Genomic DNA, 20,096 nt, shown 5'->3' with positions numbered 1-20,096 from the left:
GGCATAATGATTAAGTTTAAGATATACAGATAGGCGTTGCTTCTGTTGACAGCGGGAATCTAAAATATATTTTTATAAATTATGCTACTTATAAAAGACTAATACTTACTTGACAAGTAATAATAAACAATTATAAATCGCTGCTTATCGATTTTGACGAAATTAACTTAAGTCTTTTATCAGTCTTCAAACGCGATGGTAGGTTTTTTATTTTAGTACTATTGCATTTTCTGTCAAAAGCATTCTTCGTTGTGGAAAATTTCAAACTATTTTAGAACTCCCCGTTGGTTTCAACCGATCTCGACGTGTGCTCGACAGTTTCAATGCTATATAATAATAATATATGTAAACCGCAACGGTGGTATTTTCGGATAAACTTCCACCTTCGTGCAAAATTAATTTTCAATTACGGATTGTAAATATTTTAATGCGATTCGTATCGGCTGCCGGAGGGTAATTTTTGTTGAGCCAAATTCCTATGAATAATACCGGGTCCGCGGGCGGAAGGTTTAGTTTACAATAAGTAAAATATTATGAAATAGGTATGCGAAAAACGGTGAATGAGCTGCAATGTGACCAGAATGACTAAACTACATTTCTCTAGTATATATACTAAATTTGTTTAACTACTGCAAGCGTGCGATACGAAACAAGTTACGACTCACCAGCTATCATATTGTCGTTTCCAATTGGAATTTATTTATTATGTGTATGTAATTGATACGGAATTCGCTGTGCAGCGTTTAACAACCTATACCTTCTCGATTACTTCGTCACCGAGTACGGAGCATTTTATTATGATGTTATACAGGTCTGTTGAATTTATTTTCACTCTATCGCGAAGCCGCCGGAATAATATATATACGTTTAAGTATAAATACTAGGTCGGTCACGATCGTGCGTATGGAAAATATTTTTTTCACTATCCTGTCCTGTGTTATTTTCCGGTTCATTACCGCCGCCAACCCTAACCTCCGCGATTTGCAGCTCGTCGTCAGGCTTGTTTTCTCCGGTTTCCGTCGCCTACTAAACCGCGGGCGTTCTGGCACAATGCCGTTCACCACCACAGCAGTCGCACGAGGAAATAAATGATGTGCAAACGACTGCGACCACCACCACCACCACCGCAGAGGATTTACGACAGGAGAAGAGCACAGGTCTCTCTTGTCGTCGACTGGCAACGTGCGGTACAATTTTCCCGGGGCTTCGTAGATTTGGGGTTTGCGAAAATTCCTCCACCACCGACGACGGATCATACCATTATCGCGGATGGCCGGGTTTCGTTCAGGGTGTTTGCATATTTTCATTTCGAAACAACGCCAAAAATGTCCCCTCCCCGAGGTCGCTTTTGTACAGCCCCTTTATTGTTAACCCGTAAATATATTATTATTATTATTACATCGTGTCAGTACATGACATTCGTTATATTATACTGCCACATAAACCAGATAGTGCACTCCCCATTAGAGCAACACAATTGCCTGAAAACGTAAACAATCCAACTGATAAAACTAATAAAACTTGATAACATCCCAAATAAACGTATCACGAAATATCGAAGGAAAATTTGTAGTGTCATATCTTAGCTTTAATGTATTTTTTTTTTTTTTTAAATTAAAAATTACAATTTCCTATTTTAATCAAATGCAATAAACATATTCACGTAATCCGTGGCGTACATGGCGTTGAGCTAGAGGTCAGACATTTTAGGGATTTCTTATTTGAATAGGTTACTATAAATTAAATGGGTAAGCTGTAGTACTAACAGTCATATTACGTATAAAGTTAGTATAATATGTATAATATATAATAAAGAAATCGATTCATCGGTTGAAAAGTTATCATAGTACGAAACAAAAAATACATTTAAAAAAATTTAATATTATTGTAAATTACGATTTTTTTTGCCTCCGAATTGAAGCTAAGAAACTAAACTGCCATGTGGGTTACCGCATAGCTATGTAATACTTATATTATATTTTTGTAATGTTTTTTGTGACACCATACTTCTTTTTCCCTCTTCCAAAAATAAATCCGTGTAGGCAACTGCAATCATAATACATTTTATATTATTTGTATTCTTATATTTTATTTATTTTTTTAGCTATAAATTTGACGAGCTAAACAATTTTAATATTAAATTAAGCGCTCTGATTCTTAAGTATAGTAATTAGTTTCCCCTCCTAAATTTCTGGTTATGATTTTTTCGGCCCATCGAAGTTTTCGGATGTGCGTTTGAGAACCCGTAATGCGAGTGCACATAAAATAAAATCCCCTTGAAAAAAATACATTTTCTCGATTTTGCGTCATAGGCGTAATAAACAAAATCTTTTTCGACATGTAATTGAATCGTTAAAGATTTTTATTATTTTTATAAATTACCTCTAAAAAGCGTTATAGGGATCGTATAAAACGGGATTTAGAGATTGTACGACCAAACGTGGGTGTTATGTATGTGGTCCATGGATTTCGGCGGTCGACAGTAATAATGGAGGCAATTTAAAAGTTAGGGCGGCCGGTAACAAGAACAATCGATTTGTTCTATGAAACATTTCATTCTAGCTGGTTAGTGGTGGTTGTGTTTGTAACGCTTTTGTTTTGAAATTTTCCATAAAGACATTTATCAGAGGTAATCATTTTAAGGCATCCTTTACATGTACTTAGTACTTAGTTTATACTTTAATTGATGGCCCATAATAGATTTTGATGGATTGTACAAAACAATTCCAATAAAGTTTGTTTTATTTTTTCAGTACATATTTTTATTGAGTCAATATTAATGTGCGTGTAGGGCTGCATAACTCTGTGTCACTAGAGAATGCACCTGCGCAGAAACCAAAACGCGTTACTCGTATGCGTTTACGCTTTGGTTTCTGCGCAGGTGCGTTCTATAATGGTACGTTGTGTAATTATGTTTTCCTGCAAATAGTTTCCAACGAAAATTGTTTGAAATATTCGTCTTAAAAAGGTTAATTTTAAATTATAGTAGTAGGAATTATACTTGAAATGTGACCAAAGGTTTCACAGAGAAAATAAATATTATTAAAATAAGTATTCATATCTCAATTTTCGAATACTTACATATCTTTATTAAAATTAAAAATACTTTATCACGAATTTTGACTGTGTGAACAATACTCATTTTTTAAATGTATAAAAACGGTTCTTAGCCAATAAATTGTTTTAAATTTTCTTTAGCAGAAATTATTATTATTTAATACATACATTAATAGGTTCTAATATGCTTTGAAACATTGATCCAATGTAGTTTATATTTATATGTCTAGTTTTATTTTAGTACCTATATTTAATAAAAAAAAAAATGAGATTTATTAAAACAAAACAAAATACTAAGTACTTAAGTACAGATAGGATTTAATATTTTACATGATGTAATGCCAATAGCAGCGTTGCACATTCACACAAAACGTCTTTTTGAATTTAAGTGGGACGAAATAAAAAAATGATGTACCTTGTTTCTTACACGCTCTTTTGCAAGTATCACTGGTTAATATATAATGTAATATTAATTTAAAAACATCGATTAGGATTTCACTTCATTAGGCATAGGAGTATTGTCTAAAACGGCCAAAATATTTTTCGCCGTCAATATAGCCATTGAAGCTTCCGTCTCGACAGTAGAACTGCCGACGTGTGGCAATAATACTGTAAATAATAAAAACATTTGTTAAAAATCGCAAAAAAAAAAACAATATAAACACCTACAACAATTATCGAGCTTCATTAATGGGTTGTCAAGGGGCAAGGGTTCAGGTGTCATGACGTCTAAGCCGGCTCCTCTGATAAATTTCCGTTGTAGAGCTTCGGTCAGAGCATCTTGGTCGACGAGCTCTAAACATTAACATTTTTGTATATACTATATTATACAAGTTATAAATAGTAGTAGTAGTAGTAGTTGTATTATAATACAATATTATACAAGTTATGACCCATTACTTCCTCGTCCGACGTTCACCAACAAAGCGGTAGGTTTCATACTGAAAATCCGGTCTCTATTCATAATGAATTCCGTATCTTTGTTCAAAGCAATTGTAATTATTATGTAATCGCTGAGTTTGACTAATTCGTCGACAGACACTAATTTTCCACCAAGAGATTTCGCTGCATAATTGAAAATACCCAATAAATTCGTATGAAATTATTAAGTAATATCGTTTATTTTAAAATGTACAGATAACCTAACCGTCTACTGAGACACTCTAATCATAGTTTATGGGTGGGTAAACTATGCGGAGGGAATTACTTTTGACGGCAGGAATCCCGCATAAAATCGGTTGCTGTTTGGATTGTTCTTAAATGAGTCATGGTTGTTATTCGGCGACAAAAGTTGAAAAATCACACGAATCTATTATTGGATTTATATTCAAACATTTAAATATTGGACAGGTATATATTTGGGTTTTGCATAAGATTATGCTGGCGGTAAGCATAGTTTAGAACTTGTGTAAAATAGTATAATTTTCCATAAAATTAAAAATAAGATGTGCAAACAAGGAGACTCGGGGAATGTATAAAAATCTGAAAAAATGTTAGAGCTATTTATTTTCTTTTTAAAACGTTACGAGAAAAAAATGTTGTTATCGTATCGTAAGGACCACCTTGATATAATATAAATTCATTGTTTTTTATGACTCACCCGCGGGTTTTTCACTCCGACTATAATAAAGTAGTTCGGAAATTTTAAAACAACTTAGTTTTTCAGCAACGGAAGCTCCTATGTTACCGTAACCGATAATTCCCACAGTGGATCCTGCTAATCCTGAGCCTAAAAACCAATTGGGGCTCCATGATTTCCAACCACCACTAAAGAAAACAAAAAAAATACATTAAATTGTATAATATTTAATTGCTGATGGACGTCGTACTTTTTGACCTCTCGTTTTACTTCGTAAAATCTCCTTGTTGTGGCAATTAACAAACCAACGGCTAATTCTGCCACTGCTTCGGTTACAACTTCGGGCGTATTACCTAAACGGACTTTATACTTTTTCAATAACGACAAATCTACGTGGTCGTATCCTACAGACATTGTTCCAATGACTTTGAAATTGGGCCCTAAAAAAAAAATCAATCTTCCCCTTGAACAAAGACATTGGATCTTAAACATACTTATTTTGATCGGCTGATTTTCTGTCTCTTATCGATTATTTATTATCAGCTGATTCTTTTATCAGTTATCCAAGAATTATCGATTATTACCATCCCACCTCGTACACACTGAATCGTGTATTAATTTAAGTATTTAATATTCAATTTATTAAAATATCTAGTGTACCTACCTTGTTACGATTTCTCTAATAAAACTAGTAAAAAATAAATTCGGTAAAAGTTGTAAAAGTTACAATTTTATGAGAATTTTAATTATTCTCTGCTCTCAGGAAGTGAAATTATCTGAAGTACAAGTTAAAACAAAGACGTCATCGACCGTAATATATTGTAACTATGTTTGTTTTATGAAAAAAAAAATGTTGTACAAATTTTAATTAACCGTCAAGTTTATGTATTTTTTGCACAAAAATAATTACGGAACGTTAATAATTAAAAAAAGTCTAGTGACTATAAATTATTTTATTTTATCTAATCAAACCAAAACCAATATATATATATACATATAAAATGAAACATGACACTGACCGGCAGCTTTAAAAACTTCTTCTGTGATTTTAACCGCTGAATAACAAAATAACCCGAACGATCCTGGAATACAATCGATGACGTCTTGAGTAGTGGGGACGTTTTTCACATAGCTGGTTTTGCATACTTCTATATAAAATCTAACATAGAATATATTAAAATATTATTAAAATAGTAATATATTAATAGTACCGAATATAATATAATTAATAGCACTAGCTATTTGTTTTATTAGATTACATTTTCTATTGTGTCTATGTAACACAATCGATTTTACCTTTGACTTAGCATATCCATGGCAGATTTGGAGAAATTGTCACGTAACATCAACAACTTGGGCTTGGGCATGATAAGTGGAAAAATGATATTGTCTATAAAATAAAAAAATCACATAACTGGTTTTTTGGTAGGTAAATCTCTAACATATAATTGAACATGTGCGTTAAGGTGAAAATAATATGAATTAGTCCTAACATTATCTACTTCTACTAAAGAATAAAACTTATACTTAAATGTTCGGTCAAGATCGAGCCTAACATGCCTGCGATATACGAATATATTGTAGATCCTTTTTTTTTAATTCATTCTTACCTAATTAGATGTAGCAAAATTGCGGTTTTAACTATCTTAAATAATAATATATCTTTGCCAATAGAAAACGGTTATAATATTCTTTTATTCAAGATTCTCTGCGACCAACCACCGAAGATAATTTATTAGATATAACTAAAATTTAATTTAACGTTGTACGTTTCATTACGGATTCTTTTCAATTAAGAAGTAGATATTATTTTGTTTATTTATTTTTAATAGAAAATAAAAGTAATGTTCCAACTGTGAAATGTTGCAGTGTTATTTTAGTACTTACTTGTTGTAAAAGTAGGAAAATTCAAAATTCTAGCGGTATGATTAATAAAATGTTAAAATATATTGTATTTTTTAATTCAAACTTTTGATTCACTGTATTGTAAATAATAAAGTATAGACTGTAACGTATGAAAATAAACGAATAGTAGACTGCAGTACGCAGAGATTATAGTTGTTATATATTATATATAGTAACAATTAAAAAAAAAAAAATTATGCATTATTATTGTAAATTATGTATTTATAATTTGTGTATAGTAATAATAATAATAGTTTAATATTATCATCTATCAGTGTGCACTTATAAATCGCTTATAAAGTCGAGATTAATAATCCAAAAATTATTGTTTATCATCACGTTACGTCGTTTTTAATTCACTAGACAGATATGTGTCAAGGCAATTTTTTAATTGCCGTTAATACTGCGAATAGCATAAGAAACTAGCCCAGTTTATCTAATGTAGTTCAGTTTAAACCAAGCATAGTATAAACCAGCATGGCAAACCCATCAACCATATTTTGTCATGTTTAATCAATTAAACGTTAAACTTGTAAGCAATTTTGAATTTTGTATTTTTTATTTTACTTTCGTCGTTTTAGATTTTAAATATTATCTAAAATTTTGTCACTACAAATTCAGATTAGGTTAGGCTAGGTTAAAATAAATTCTAGGACTAAAAGTCTAATGAAATGCAACAATTAAGACCTGTTAGTGAAAACCATTTTTACATTGTGTAAAACAAAAAAAAAATGAGCGTAAAGCAATGTACAATATACAAATTTAAGATTTCATATAGTAGTCCTAGAATGGTGCTATAACATGTAAGACTTATTTTTTTTTAATTAAGAAGTAACCATAAAGGTTGGAAATCTTTTTCTGCTTTTGTAGTTTGAACTGCAATTCTATAGCGCTCAGAAATCAATTGCGCCGTTTTATTTTCCATTATAAAATATTATTCATTCTCAAAAGAATTGTATAAAACATCTAACTTAACCGTATTGTTCCTGGATATAATATTATATAAATGTACTCCCTATGCGAGTAATATTAGAAAAGAGAAGAATATGCATTTTTGTGTGCGTTCTCGAATAGGAATCGTATATTATATTATATTATATTATATTGTTGAGAAATATGAAAAAAACAATTTTCTAACCGGGTTGTGATAAAAATAAAACCTTTAGCACCGTTCACCGATGCGTAAACTCGTGCGTCGTTTTACACCCACCCACACACACTGAAATTCTGTGAAAAAAATAAACGAATTACATTGTTTAAACGTATATATATATATATAGTAGAAACACATCGACCGAGATGTTGAGTGCACTCGAGATGTGTACAGTTAAAGTTGTCGCACACCATTGGTAAAGTCCCTATAATTCTGCAACGTCAAAAAAACAACCATACTATATAGCTCCTTTTAAATTATATATATTTTATATTGTTTTCCAAAATGTTAACGCATCGGACCGTGCGTGAGCATATTATAATTATATTATTAAATGTATCACTGTGATTTTTTTTTTTTTTTTGATCTTAGATGCTTTGAAAAAAAAAACAATTTTTACTATTGATATTAAATAACATGACTGCCGGTTACACAAAATAATAACGATGCATCGCTTGTGCATCGTTACCAAAGACCGTTTTGGTATCGATAGACTTTGGTGTTAAAAAACGTGACAAATGTATTTCCAAGAGGAATATAAACATTTTGGGTTTCAAACAAACAGGATGCTATTTAACGTAGTGATGTGACAAATCCGGATTTGTTATTCCAAAAATTTTAATTTTGTGTTTGAAAATAGAATTTTAGGTATTTAAATTTAAATTTTATCAAAAACAGTACACGTGTAACGTTATATTTATTTATAAACTCAAAGTTATTTTATCGTTTGTTAAAATTGTTTCATTACAAAATATTAATTAAAAAGTCCAAAATGAAGATTTAAAAATCCAATATCTGGAATTGCAGAATAATCCGGATTTTAAAATAAAAAATCTGGATGTTAGAATTCGGACAAATCCGGATACTTACCCATCATAAATCTAAGCAGAGCTAGTTTAGGGTTAAAATCTTAAGTATGCTTTAGAAGGAAATATGCAAAATTAAGATCAAAATTATTTTCATGTTTATAATGTACCTAGCTTATGTTATTTATTTAATCGTTTAAATTGTATGGAAATTTCCTTCAGAAAACGTATTTGCAATATAAGACAGACTTTATCTTATTTTTCTCTCAGTTTTAGATTAATGAAACTAAATGTATATTATGTCTATTATTATTATTATTTATTGTTGATTTCAGTATCGCTAGTAAATTAAAGTACATCGTTATAAAATAGTAAGTTTAATTAAGATAACTGAATTTTTAACGGAAGTTTGATAAAATTAACATCTTGATATCCTTTATTTACTATATATATATATATTTACCCACTTGATATATATATATATATATATCAAGTGGGTAAATTTGAATAAAATTCTGATGTCTAGTGTTAATTAATTTGTGCATACATTGCAGTCACGTGTTATAGAAACATTTATAAGGTCACACATTTTTAATTAATCAGTCGTTTCCTAGGGATTATTTTAAGGTTTTTATTTTTTGTTTGTTTTTTTAGGTACATTGGGTGCAGCAACAACATGAGAAAAAAAGGCGAAAACGCGATTTTTCTGGACCAAACTTACCCTCGACGGTTTATGCCGGACCTGAGTTTTACCAACAGCAAACGTCTGGTGGACCATTACCTCCTCTTGCCCAGGGACAGCAATCGTACAGACGCATCGGAAACGTCCATAATGTATTTTCTGACCCGCTTTTCAAAGAACAATGGTATTTGGTGAGTGCATTCAACAAAAATATTTTAATAATATAATAATAGTTATAAAAGAAACACAAATTCAATCTTCTCCTTGAAGTAAATACGTGTTGGATAGCCAACGTGTCTCATGATATTCTGTCTCTTATCAATAATTTGTTATCATTTATCTCTCATCACCTGATTTTCTTATCTGTAATTCAGGATGTATCCAATTCCCCGTATCACTGTCTAATACTTCAATACCTCAATCTCCAACATTTGTATCTCACACACTATCCCACCCCCAACAGAAAGGTGGCGTTTTGAAAATATATAACTCGGTATTAATTGACTGTAAGACCAGAAAACATACATGGAAGTGAATGAGGCACACTGAATCAGCAAAGTGAAGTAGTAAAATAAGTCTGGAAATAAAATTTAAAAATTGACCGTTTTTGATAAACTAACACCAAAAAGAAAATCCTGCCAGTTTTCTATAACTCGTATTCGTTTTTTCTTATAAATCGCTAGATCTATTTTAATGTAATAATTTTCAATTTGTATTTAATTACATGCTCCGAACCCACGACCGTCGGCTTTTGTTTAAAACTTTTATTTTGACATTGTACTACTGAGTCGGCAGTATATTAATAACGTCTAACTTTTAAAGTTCCCGGTGCGTTCATTTCCCCAAGGGTGTACTACAACGAGTGTATCTCGAGTATGCGTGCTTTAACTACAACGATTAATTTTCTCATATAACAGTACCGAACTGTATAATAAACTTTTAACAAAAAAATATATAAAAAGTCAATAAACTCTACATTGATTATAAATTCAGTTTTTTGTTTATTTATTTATTTGAATTTAACGGGTTTGACAACCCAGTTACATGTGTAATATTATATTTACAGTGTTTAGTAGTATATAGGTACATTATTCATAATTTATATGTACATTTTGTATAAGATTGATAATAAATAATTTATAAAATAACTTTTCGCATCATTGTACACAATACGAAAATTGTATTAATAGATAATATTTTATTGTTACATTCATATCAATCAACGCAACAACTTTTTATTTTAATTTCGATTTTTCCCTATAATTTTTTATATATTTATTGTTGACACAAAAACGCTAAAAATGATATGTTCACTTGCTCACCGTGTGTGTTTAAAATCCTCACATATAAGTACACGTTTTAAATTATTATGTCTAGTACAAAAATGTACTTAGAGCGCCAAAATGTCGCTAAAATATTATTATTTTCTGTGTTTATAATAAAATATGTTCACCTTAGTGTGAATCGTTTTGTCGATTTCACACGGAATGACATTTTTTCGATAGAACGTAATGAATATAGTTTTTTTTTTTTTTAACAATAAAAGGTAGATTTTTTTCATGAAATATAGAGAATGCCCTCTAAATAACCTCAATTTTTTTAGTTTTTAAATCCAATCCAATTACTATTATTTTACACTTATTAATTTTAAATTATTATCGAGGTATATTTTTGAAAAAACCTTAAATGAATGTTGAGGTATAACACGTTCAATCTGTCTTGTATAGAACAAAAATACTAATTGAAATATCTTTTAAGGAAATCGAACATTTTAAATTCTGTTTTATATAATTAATTATTTACACAACTGAGTTTTTCATTTTAACGAGGCTTCCTATTTAAACAGCCATGTTAGAAGAAGAAAAAATACCGTTCAATGTATCATGGTTATACGGTATCAATGATTATATTTAAAAAAAAAAACCAATTATATTTTAAGATAAGAAGTAAAAACTTATTTTATCATATCAATTACTGACCGCTTAACAATGAAGACGTTTTTCTCTTATGTGGTCTTACTGGTTTTAGTCCAGTTCACTTCATAATCGCATACAAGCGATATATTAGTTCTCATATATAGTTATTACTTTATTAATATAAATATTAGGTTATCTTTATATATTATTACCCTGTGTTTAATAGGGGGTATACTCTCTGGTTTTATCTAATTTGTAAGTTGTACTTTATTTTACTTCGTGTCATTTCCAGAGGTTTCTGATTTTTTCTATGAACATTAGCTGTTTGTTATAAATCTGACACGAAATTGCCTTTTTCCTTGTTATGGTAATAATTTTTTTGCTTTGTTTCACAGAACGGAGGCGCTCTTGACGGGTTTGACATGAACATGGGACCGGCCTGGCAAAAAGGATACACTGGTAAAAACGTTGTCGTCTCTATACTCGACGACGGTATACAAACTAACCATCCCGATTTAGCGCACAATTATGTGAGTACAATCTTTTGACCCATTTTTTAGTGATATCATATTGAATATTTACTAAATTATTATTATTGTTATGTAATGCCGAATGCTAATTTGCAATACAAAATTCGACCGGTACGGTTTAGTTAATGGCACAGGGTGAAAATCAAACTACATTCCCTGCGGCTACGTGCCATTTAAATTATTAGGTTAGCATAATATAAATTCTGTTGTTGTACGACGTATGGCCCGAAAAACATGATTTTTTTTATGAGATAATGAAAACAATAGATGATTTGACAAAATACAGTTTGTGTTAAAAAGTTTTGAAAAAAATTGATTTCTATAGAATGGGTTAAACATCGGACATTGTACGAGACACTGTTTAAGGGGTGGTATTTCATCTTGTGGTGTGATACGCGGGTTGTGGGGGTGCGAACGTGAGTTGCCAAACAAGATAAACAAAATGTGTCGGCGGCTGTATGTGAAATTCGAAACAACCATTCAGTGCACCTATTTATATGCACACTCACACTAAAGTATGCGTATACAAATACATAAACACTCATTTGCCCGACAAAAGTGCCGTGTGTGCAGTTTGTTGCTGCTTTTTACGCGATAGCTGGGGACTGGTGTGTAAAAAAAAATGTATATACCGCTTACGCGGCTGGGGACCACTCGGGTAAAGAAAATACTATTTGTAACCCTCGTGTGTATATTTTCCCCGTTTTTTTTTTCTTCTCTCTATCCACCCCAAACATCCGTACAGCTAGCCGTTATGCTCAAACACACCGTGTCATGAATGTGTTGACTCAATATAGTAGTTGTGAACGTTTTCCGACGTAGGTAAGCCATAAGTGGCTGGGGAATAAAATGGCGAAACGATATACCTAACATTTATACACATACATATATAAAATATATGTAACTATATAGTCACGACAGCCGATAACGTTTATTTCTAAATGCGGCGACGGCGTGTTAGATTTGTTTTTTTTTTTTATGTGATTTTAACAAATTATTTTTGCATTCATTTTCCAGTTAAATGGTTAAACCTATTGATACCGCGACAACGTTATTACCGGCAACGACTCGTTCGTTCGCTTTTATAACAATTTTATTTGCATAACTGTATTATTTTTTACCGTGTATAACATATACGATTATTTTACATTTACCATAGGAAATTTCATTTCTACGGCATAAGGCATAATATTAAAAAAAAAGCCGACACGGAAAATCGTTACGATTAACAAAAAGAGGAGAAATCATTTGATATAAATGTTTGTGATAAAAAAAGACAAATTGATAAGAGATAAAAAAATTTATAAAAACTGTGATCGATAGCACGATCTTACAGCCAATTCCGGTAACTCGGAAAAGCGTTGCCATTTTTTCCAATATGGCAGCCACCAAGATAACTGGCTTAGTTCTTATCAGCTAATTTGTCTACTTACATGGTACATCAATAATCAGTAGTTTGCTAGTAAACTCTTAAACTTGGACACCACAAATTCGTAATTTTATTTTTATAAAGTTTTGATGTACAACTTTTTAACTTATTGCATAGAATCATAATTTTCTGAATATCCGCATATTTTTATAAAAGAGCTTTTTCCAGTTTCAGTAATATCGATGTTTTTTGTTTATTAAAAATATATAAGAATCTAAATGCGGAAACTCACGATTAATTCTTAATTGAAAATTAATTTATGGTAATATTTGTTTGTGAAAAAAATGGTTATGCTAATGTTTTAGAAAGTCAGATAGAGAATAAAATAAAATTAATAATCTAGATGCATACTAATATTTGGGTAAGATTTGCGTTTTAATTTTCTGTATAAAACTGATGCAGTATCTGAAATACTGTAAAATATTTTTTTAATTATAACTTAGGTTCAATGTAATTTGGAAAATGTTGTGTACATTTTTTGAATACATTTTAAAATGACTGAAAAACAATTAGTTTCCATTTAAATAACGCGCGGTTTATTTCAAACACAAGAATTTATGGAAAAACAAGTATATAAATCCGCGTGCATTCTTTATTTAGACTTCATATCGGTTATTTTGCATTGTATTGTGTGCAATGTGGCTTCACTTTATTTATAAACCACATTAGCAACGGGATGGAAATAATATATTTATAAAATGTTTTTACATTATATTTTTCATGGGTATTTTATTGTGTTAATATTGTATTTTTTTGCACTAAACGTGATCTATATTTTCGGTACGCATTGTACACAAAAAGTGGTGGCATTATGTTTGATCCCCTTATGGACCCTTCAAAAACTAACCGTCATCTAAGGATCGCAAATAGATAAATAAAAAATTCTAAAAGGTACATCCCAAAACGCCCTATTGTAAACCTTTAAAGCTCGGAAATTGATGAGTTTGTATTTTTTTTTCTATTACATATAGCTTGATTTACAGAAATATTATTTTAATGTAACTACACTATTTGTACGATTATTTTTTTAGAAATTTTGGTGCTTTTTTTACGTTTTGAAAGGAATTATTTGAATTCCCGTCAACAATTAAAATAATATAGTGCTAGAGTAGTAGTTATGTAAAATATACCTTACAATTATTCAAATACTCTATTATTTCTTCAATCGGAATCGAATAACGTCCAACTCCAAGTTTAATAGGATCCCAACATTCTTTTTTATTTGTGTATTTTAATATTGTCTATTTTCATTACATTTTTTAAAAGTTTTTCTTTGAAGTGAAACAATTGCGTTATCCGTTGCCGGCACCGAAGACCGGACTAAAATAATTATGTCTTTAATATGGATAATAGGAAATTTTTCTGTTATCCTTAAAAAGTCCATTTTGGATCTTTATATGGGAGTCGGCTCTGACGGAGAAAAATACTTTGTTTACTTGATCTCTCACATTGTTCCACGGCGTCGTATTAGTGACTGGCCTCCTAGTTTATAAAGAAAAGGAAACGACGGAAAAATCAATTTACTAACTAAAAAAAAAATCGTAGAATAAGTCGTGTTTGCACTAGATTGGATTGGATAGTTTTCTTTTGAACCTCTACTAAACCTATATAGTAAACGCGTGAATGGGCATTCGCTCCCGTTTGACTTAAAATACAGTCTTTGATACCATTGAATCATACGTTAAGAAGTTCATAAAAAACTTTTCTAAAGCAAAAATAAAACTTGTGTCAAATAAGTCTATAAAAAGTATACAAAGCTTCACAACCTGATTATTTTAATTATAAAAATTAATTTTCAAGCATTGAGAAATGAATACAATATAATGTGTAGTCGGAACTCTTTTAAAAATGTTTAAACTTATAATAGTTTATTTTTTATACTTGCGTGTGGGATCTTCAAACGATGTGGTTAATCGTTATTAAAATTATCTATATTATTAGGTATGATATTCCATGACATTTTTGGTTAGTAAGTTACAAGTACTAAAGTCATATCGATATTTTATCAATTGAGAGAATAAAACCCATAACTTAACACTTTTATCGATCCAAAATCGTTTATGATTGGTAATTGATACGTTGAAAGTAAAAAAGCCATCTTTTTCAACCCCAAAAAGTTATCACCGGTTTTCAACCTTTAACTTTGACTCGATACATTTTTGCAACATTTATTAAACAAGCTTTTCTACTCGCAAATCGCCTCAAATCCAAAATTATGTAAAACCACTCCTTCCCAAGAGAATGGAAGTTTTTTTTAGACGCATTTTTAGAATTTTATGAGTACGGTCTATAAAATAAAAAAAAAATCTCTGGCAACATTTGTTGTTGTTGTGGAAACCTCCACAAATCACTAAAAACTAATAAAATGTGAATTTTTAATGCAACTTCGTGCATACAAGCTTGAAATTAGGTATATTATGTTCAATTACATAACGTTGATATGGATTGGGTGGAGTTAGGATAATCTCTGCATAACTGATAAAAGGTGGAAATGGGGTGGTGAAAATGTGAAAAGGGTGAGTATGATGGTGATTAAGATGAATAAGGGTAGTTTGGTGTGGAGGGAATGAGATTGGTTAAGGTTTAGAGGAGGCGACGCATTTCGGAGCTCCAAAGATAAGTTAAAAATAAATAAAACATTTTTATTGTAAAAGAGTATTTTAAATCTCGATGAAAACTAATAGAGATTGCATTTTATTAGCATTGTATGAAAATCAGTAATTTAAAAAATATATATTTAAATCGAATTTAAATTTTAATGGGACATGACATAATCCAAAAACCTCATCAAGCCCTATTTTATTTTATTTAACCCTCTGCCCCTACAAGGAAGGGAAGTTGTTTAGTTTTAGGCGCAATTTTAGGACTTGAGAGCTGTTAATTGGACAGATGGTCGATTTGTCCTGGGATGGTTTAAAGGCTTACTATAATGTCCTAGTTTTATTATTCGATGATAACGCATTATTATTCTAAACCCTAAATTTCCTCATCTAACATGCTTTGGTTTACAAAGGACCGAAAACCCCCACCTTGTGCTGTATGTAAGTAAACTCTGGTCAGACCGAAATCGTGAACTTTTGTCAAGTTCGGCATTAGTCGGTTGAACGGCTTAATAACAGAGACCTTTGTCCAACAACCCTTACCAGAAACGGTGTCTTATGATTAGACTTAAACTGTCTGAGTTTTCCGAATAACATCAGCTGGAATAATTTAATTGTCTTAAACTAAAAAAAATATGAACGTTTTGTTTTAGGGCTTTAAACTGTGTATTAATAATGTGTGTATGTAAACATTTTTATTTTAAGCTATCGCAATAATCATTAACATAATAACTCAAACGCAAAGACAATTCACAATAATATACCTCTGATGTAACAACAATGCAATTTAATATAATTTCCCAGAAAAGGCTTCTTCGTTAATGGTATATATAATATAGTATGTCTTTATTAATTTTGTATCCACGCTCGTTGTAGTGCTTTACAACGTTTATACATGTGTATTGCAAAGTATAAGCCGACATAAACAAACTTTTGCTGTATTTTTCCCCTCTGGCTCTTGGGAATAAATCCCAAGTATTGAAATACAATTGCACAACGTCTCGTGTCGTGTCATTATATTTATGTTAGACGCGTTTCCTCATGATCAGTGAAAAATATGCTTTTAAGGCTTGGCACATGTCGCTTTTATATGATGATCTTTGCTCGTTTTGTATAAGTGCAATATAGTGAATGCGCACATGTATCTTTCATTATTTATTTTCACTTATTCAGAATCATTCAAAAAAGAAGCGAGGGATATGTTAAATTCATTTCCCTTAAATATAAATTTCAATGTATACTAGTATTGAATATAAATTTTTATATTATGACGGTTTTCTTAAAAAAAAACCTTTTCGTCCCGACTAAAATATTGTATTATATATGTAACATAACTCAATAAAGTTACTAAAATTATACGGGAATAAATAAATACATATTAGAAACTCTACAAATGTTTTTAAAGGTGTTGTTAGGTTATTTTGACCAGAAATTGTAACAGTTAGTACATTTTTTTAAATTTAAAAACCGGTATCGATGTCAGTTTTTTTTTTATCAAAATTGAGAAACCGGAACTAATAACTAAAATATCATATTTGATATTTTCAAAACTCGCTAAAAAAACCGGAACTAATAATTAAAAAAAAAACATAATAATAATAACAAAATCGTCCCACAGGAAAAAAGCTATCGTTTGATTCTGTCAAATTCATCTGCGATCATCACTATACCTATAATAATGACAATTTTTCATAATTTTATACTAAGTGTTTATTTTTTTGTACACAGGACCCGAGTGCTAGCACAGATATAAATGACAATGACGACGATCCTATGCCCAGAGACAATGGAGATAACAAGCACGGGACTAGATGTGCCGGCGAAGTGGCGGCCATTGCATTCAACCAGTATTGCGGTATCGGTGTGGCTTACAATGCCAGTATTGGTGGTCAGTAATTTTTTAATAATTAAAAGTAGTTTTTAATCGGTTGATTTAAAATTAAGTAAAACATTTAATCTTTTCCTTGAAAGAAAGACATTAGATCACATGAACATTTTTTATGATCAGCCGATTTTCTGTCTCTTATTAGCTGATTACCATACCATTAATCATGGTTGATTACCATATCATATCACAATCGTCGCTCTAATCAATATCATAATCTTATCAGTCGATTTTTCCTTATCAATAGACCATATATTATCAACTAACATCAATCATGTTAATAATTTGTTAATAAAACGTTATCATGCTAAAAATCCTTTAAAACACGTCCGTTCTTATTGGATTTTTATCTTGGTCTTACCCCTTTTGAAAATGGCGATGGCTTGGATTGTAGGAAATATCGTGATGGTGTATAGGCGCATCGTAATGATAAAAGATAATTAATCATTAACAGAGGTAAAGGGTTAGTGGTAATTCGGAATGATACGAGCATAGCAGATGTGTGGAAAGAGGAGATTGTGGTCGACCGTTATATAAGTGGAGGTTGACCCCGAATCGTTGGATGAACCCGCTAGGAAAATAATTTTAAACGATTCTGAAACGTTTCTAAATGAGCGTATTGTGTTGTTGTAATTCGATGTGTCTTGCCCAGAAGATTCGTTGTGTTGAATCAAATTGCCATTAATGTGTGTATAACGAACCTTGGTGATTGACCGATTCGATTCGAATTGCTTTCGGGCAATACGCATGGTTATAGTCGAATTAGATATGTACTTCGCATGTCGTTTTTATCGAAATCTCGTTTAAGTGTAATTGAAGATATTGGGTAAAGTCGTTAACTGAGAACTTGACACGGTGGCGACACGATAACGCGATTATTGTTGAACAGATTTCATTAATCGATGATCGAGCAAAAAAACTAGTTTAAGATACTTACTGATAAAAGCCGCCGTGCCAACTTATCTGGCAGTGGCAACGACTGTACTCACTTTATCAATGGAATATTTTGTGAACCACGAAAAGAAAATTTGAGATTACTGAATTGTATTTTTTTAAAAAAACCCATGGTAATGTTGTGTGTTGCAGGGGTGAGGATGTTGGACGGAACCGTAAACGACGCGGTTGAAGCCCGTGCTTTGGGTCTGAACATTAATCATATAGACATATACAGCGCATCCTGGGGTCCAGAAGATGATGGAAAAACCGTCGATGGACCCGGACCATTAGCTAGGAGAGCATTCATTTACGGTGTGACTTCGGTAAGTACGCGTTCATACTATTCGAATTCGAGATCTCTATTGCCATAATGCTCAAACCGTAGAAAAACTATATTTTAAAATCCAGAAATAAGATTTTAACAACATAACTACCAATTTTCACTTGAAGAAAAGGCATTGATCATGGACATGATACCGCAAAGTGCCTTTGATCCTTCACAATTTACACGATTGGGGACTCATTGAGTACCAGGAACAGGTGATCAGCTGAATTTTTGTCTTTTATTAGCTGACTCTTTTATCAGTTATCTAAAAATTATCCATTTCTCCTTATAACCATCAAATAAACTGTTGCATCTACTCAAGAGTGAGTGCGGCTTATTAAAACTATTTTAAATTAAATACTAAAAGTATTTAACTATTAATTATAAATTTCGTAATTAAATTACTAGTAAAAAATTAGTAAAAAAAAAAGAAACATTTCCTTAAAAGAGTTTCCGCAACATTTTTGGATTATTTTCAATTCTTAGGCGCTGCTTGAAAAATAGTCTAGATTTATCTTTAAAAAGATAGATGTGTACTTGAGGATTATGTCTCAAAAAACCCAATAAGACTATAACCAAAATGTAATTAGTTATCTGCAACTTGTTACATCAAGCATGTAATTTATTTATTTATTTATTTATTGACTCTAAACTATTGTAGTTTGAAGTTTATAACCAACTATAAATTATTAAGGTAAATCGTTATGAAAATTTTAAACACTGCTCATCTTTTTATTTATCTTATTGGTTTATAAATCGTCCTTTCCTAATGCCGATTTAAAAATAAATTACCCATTAGGCCAATAACGTAAAGAAATTCACTGGAAAATTAGATGGTCAAATTGTGTAATGTGTGTTAGGTGGTTCATAACTTTTTTCTTACAATCTGCCTCTTTTATTTTTGGAAAGATTTTTTTTATAAAGTGTAAGTTAACCGCACAACAACGACTTCCAAAGTCATACACAGTGGATTATCATTATTAACCCAATCTATAGACTTTCCCGCGGAATTGTTTGGATTTAAAACGTATATTGTATAATGTACCTACTGATTGCCTCTGATTCGATTATCAATTATAAGCTGTTAATTAAAGAAATCTCGTTAAAATAAATTACCTGCCTTATAACACAAAAAGTTTAATACCTATTAAACTTGCTCACCCTTTCGTTTCATACCTCCCATTATTATTATATAGGTTTTTTTTAATTTCAGTTAGAACTCATATAGAATTGTATTTTTCATACACAAATTACCCAGAGCTGAAATAACATCCGCAATTATTATTACTAGGT

General features: G+C 30.9%; 2 protein-coding genes across 4 annotated transcripts in view; one reads left to right on the top strand and one right to left on the bottom strand.

The window, feature by feature from the left end:
• LOC126847150 (furin-like protease 2) overlaps positions 1 to 20,096 on the top strand; it is a 117,338-nt gene that overhangs the window by 72,294 nt on the left and 24,948 nt on the right. For both annotated transcript variants that reach the window (XM_050587244.1, XM_050587243.1), the window contains exons 4-7: positions 9,155 to 9,373; positions 11,494 to 11,628; positions 17,386 to 17,545; positions 18,629 to 18,801. In XM_050587244.1, the coding sequence (XP_050443201.1) occupies positions 9,155 to 9,373; positions 11,494 to 11,628; positions 17,386 to 17,545; positions 18,629 to 18,801 (687 nt within the window). The remainder of the gene's footprint in view (positions 1 to 9,154; positions 9,374 to 11,493; positions 11,629 to 17,385; positions 17,546 to 18,628; positions 18,802 to 20,096) is intronic.
• On the bottom strand, positions 1,651 to 6,658 carry LOC126847151 (glyoxylate reductase/hydroxypyruvate reductase-like). Of its 2 annotated transcripts, XR_007686991.1 has the most exons (9): positions 6,524 to 6,658; positions 5,933 to 6,026; positions 5,656 to 5,795; positions 4,887 to 5,076; positions 4,658 to 4,824; positions 3,958 to 4,122; positions 3,727 to 3,852; positions 3,473 to 3,666; positions 1,651 to 2,046 (listed from the first exon to the last, which is right to left on the bottom strand). XR_007686991.1 is itself a non-coding variant. In XM_050587246.1 (8 exons), the coding sequence occupies exons 2-8, from the start codon at positions 6,001 to 6,003 to the stop codon at positions 3,545 to 3,547; spliced, it is 981 nt and encodes a 326-aa protein (XP_050443203.1). In that variant the 5' UTR covers positions 6,004 to 6,026; positions 6,524 to 6,658; the 3' UTR covers positions 3,359 to 3,544. The 2 variants fall into 2 exon arrangements, 1 of the variants encoding a protein (XP_050443203.1); XM_050587246.1 differs by lacking the exon at positions 1,651 to 2,046 and having other exon boundaries at positions 3,359 to 3,666.

Source organism: Adelges cooleyi, unplaced genomic scaffold, assembly GCF_023614345.1.
Source record: "Adelges cooleyi isolate 19-005CV unplaced genomic scaffold, UGA_ACOO_1.1 ACOO_flye_CR_arks_rails_tigmint_CR_PRNA_9, whole genome shotgun sequence".
Lineage (NCBI taxonomy): Eukaryota > Metazoa > Arthropoda > Insecta > Hemiptera > Adelgidae > Adelges > Adelges cooleyi.
This window is presented reverse-complemented; position numbering and strand designations above follow the sequence as displayed.

Coding starts and splice junctions, on each gene's coding strand:
- LOC126847151 (XM_050587246.1), bottom strand. CDS start 6,003: ATGCCCAAGCCCAAGTTGTTGATGTTACGTGACAATTTCTCCAAATCT. Junction 5,796..5,932: donor ATGGATATGCTAAGTCAAAG/GTAAAATCGATT, acceptor ATTCTATGTTAG/ATTTTATATAGAAGTATGCA. Junction 5,077..5,655: donor AGAAGTTTTTAAAGCTGCCG/GTCAGTGTCATG, acceptor TTTTTTTTTTAG/GGCCCAATTTCAAAGTCATT.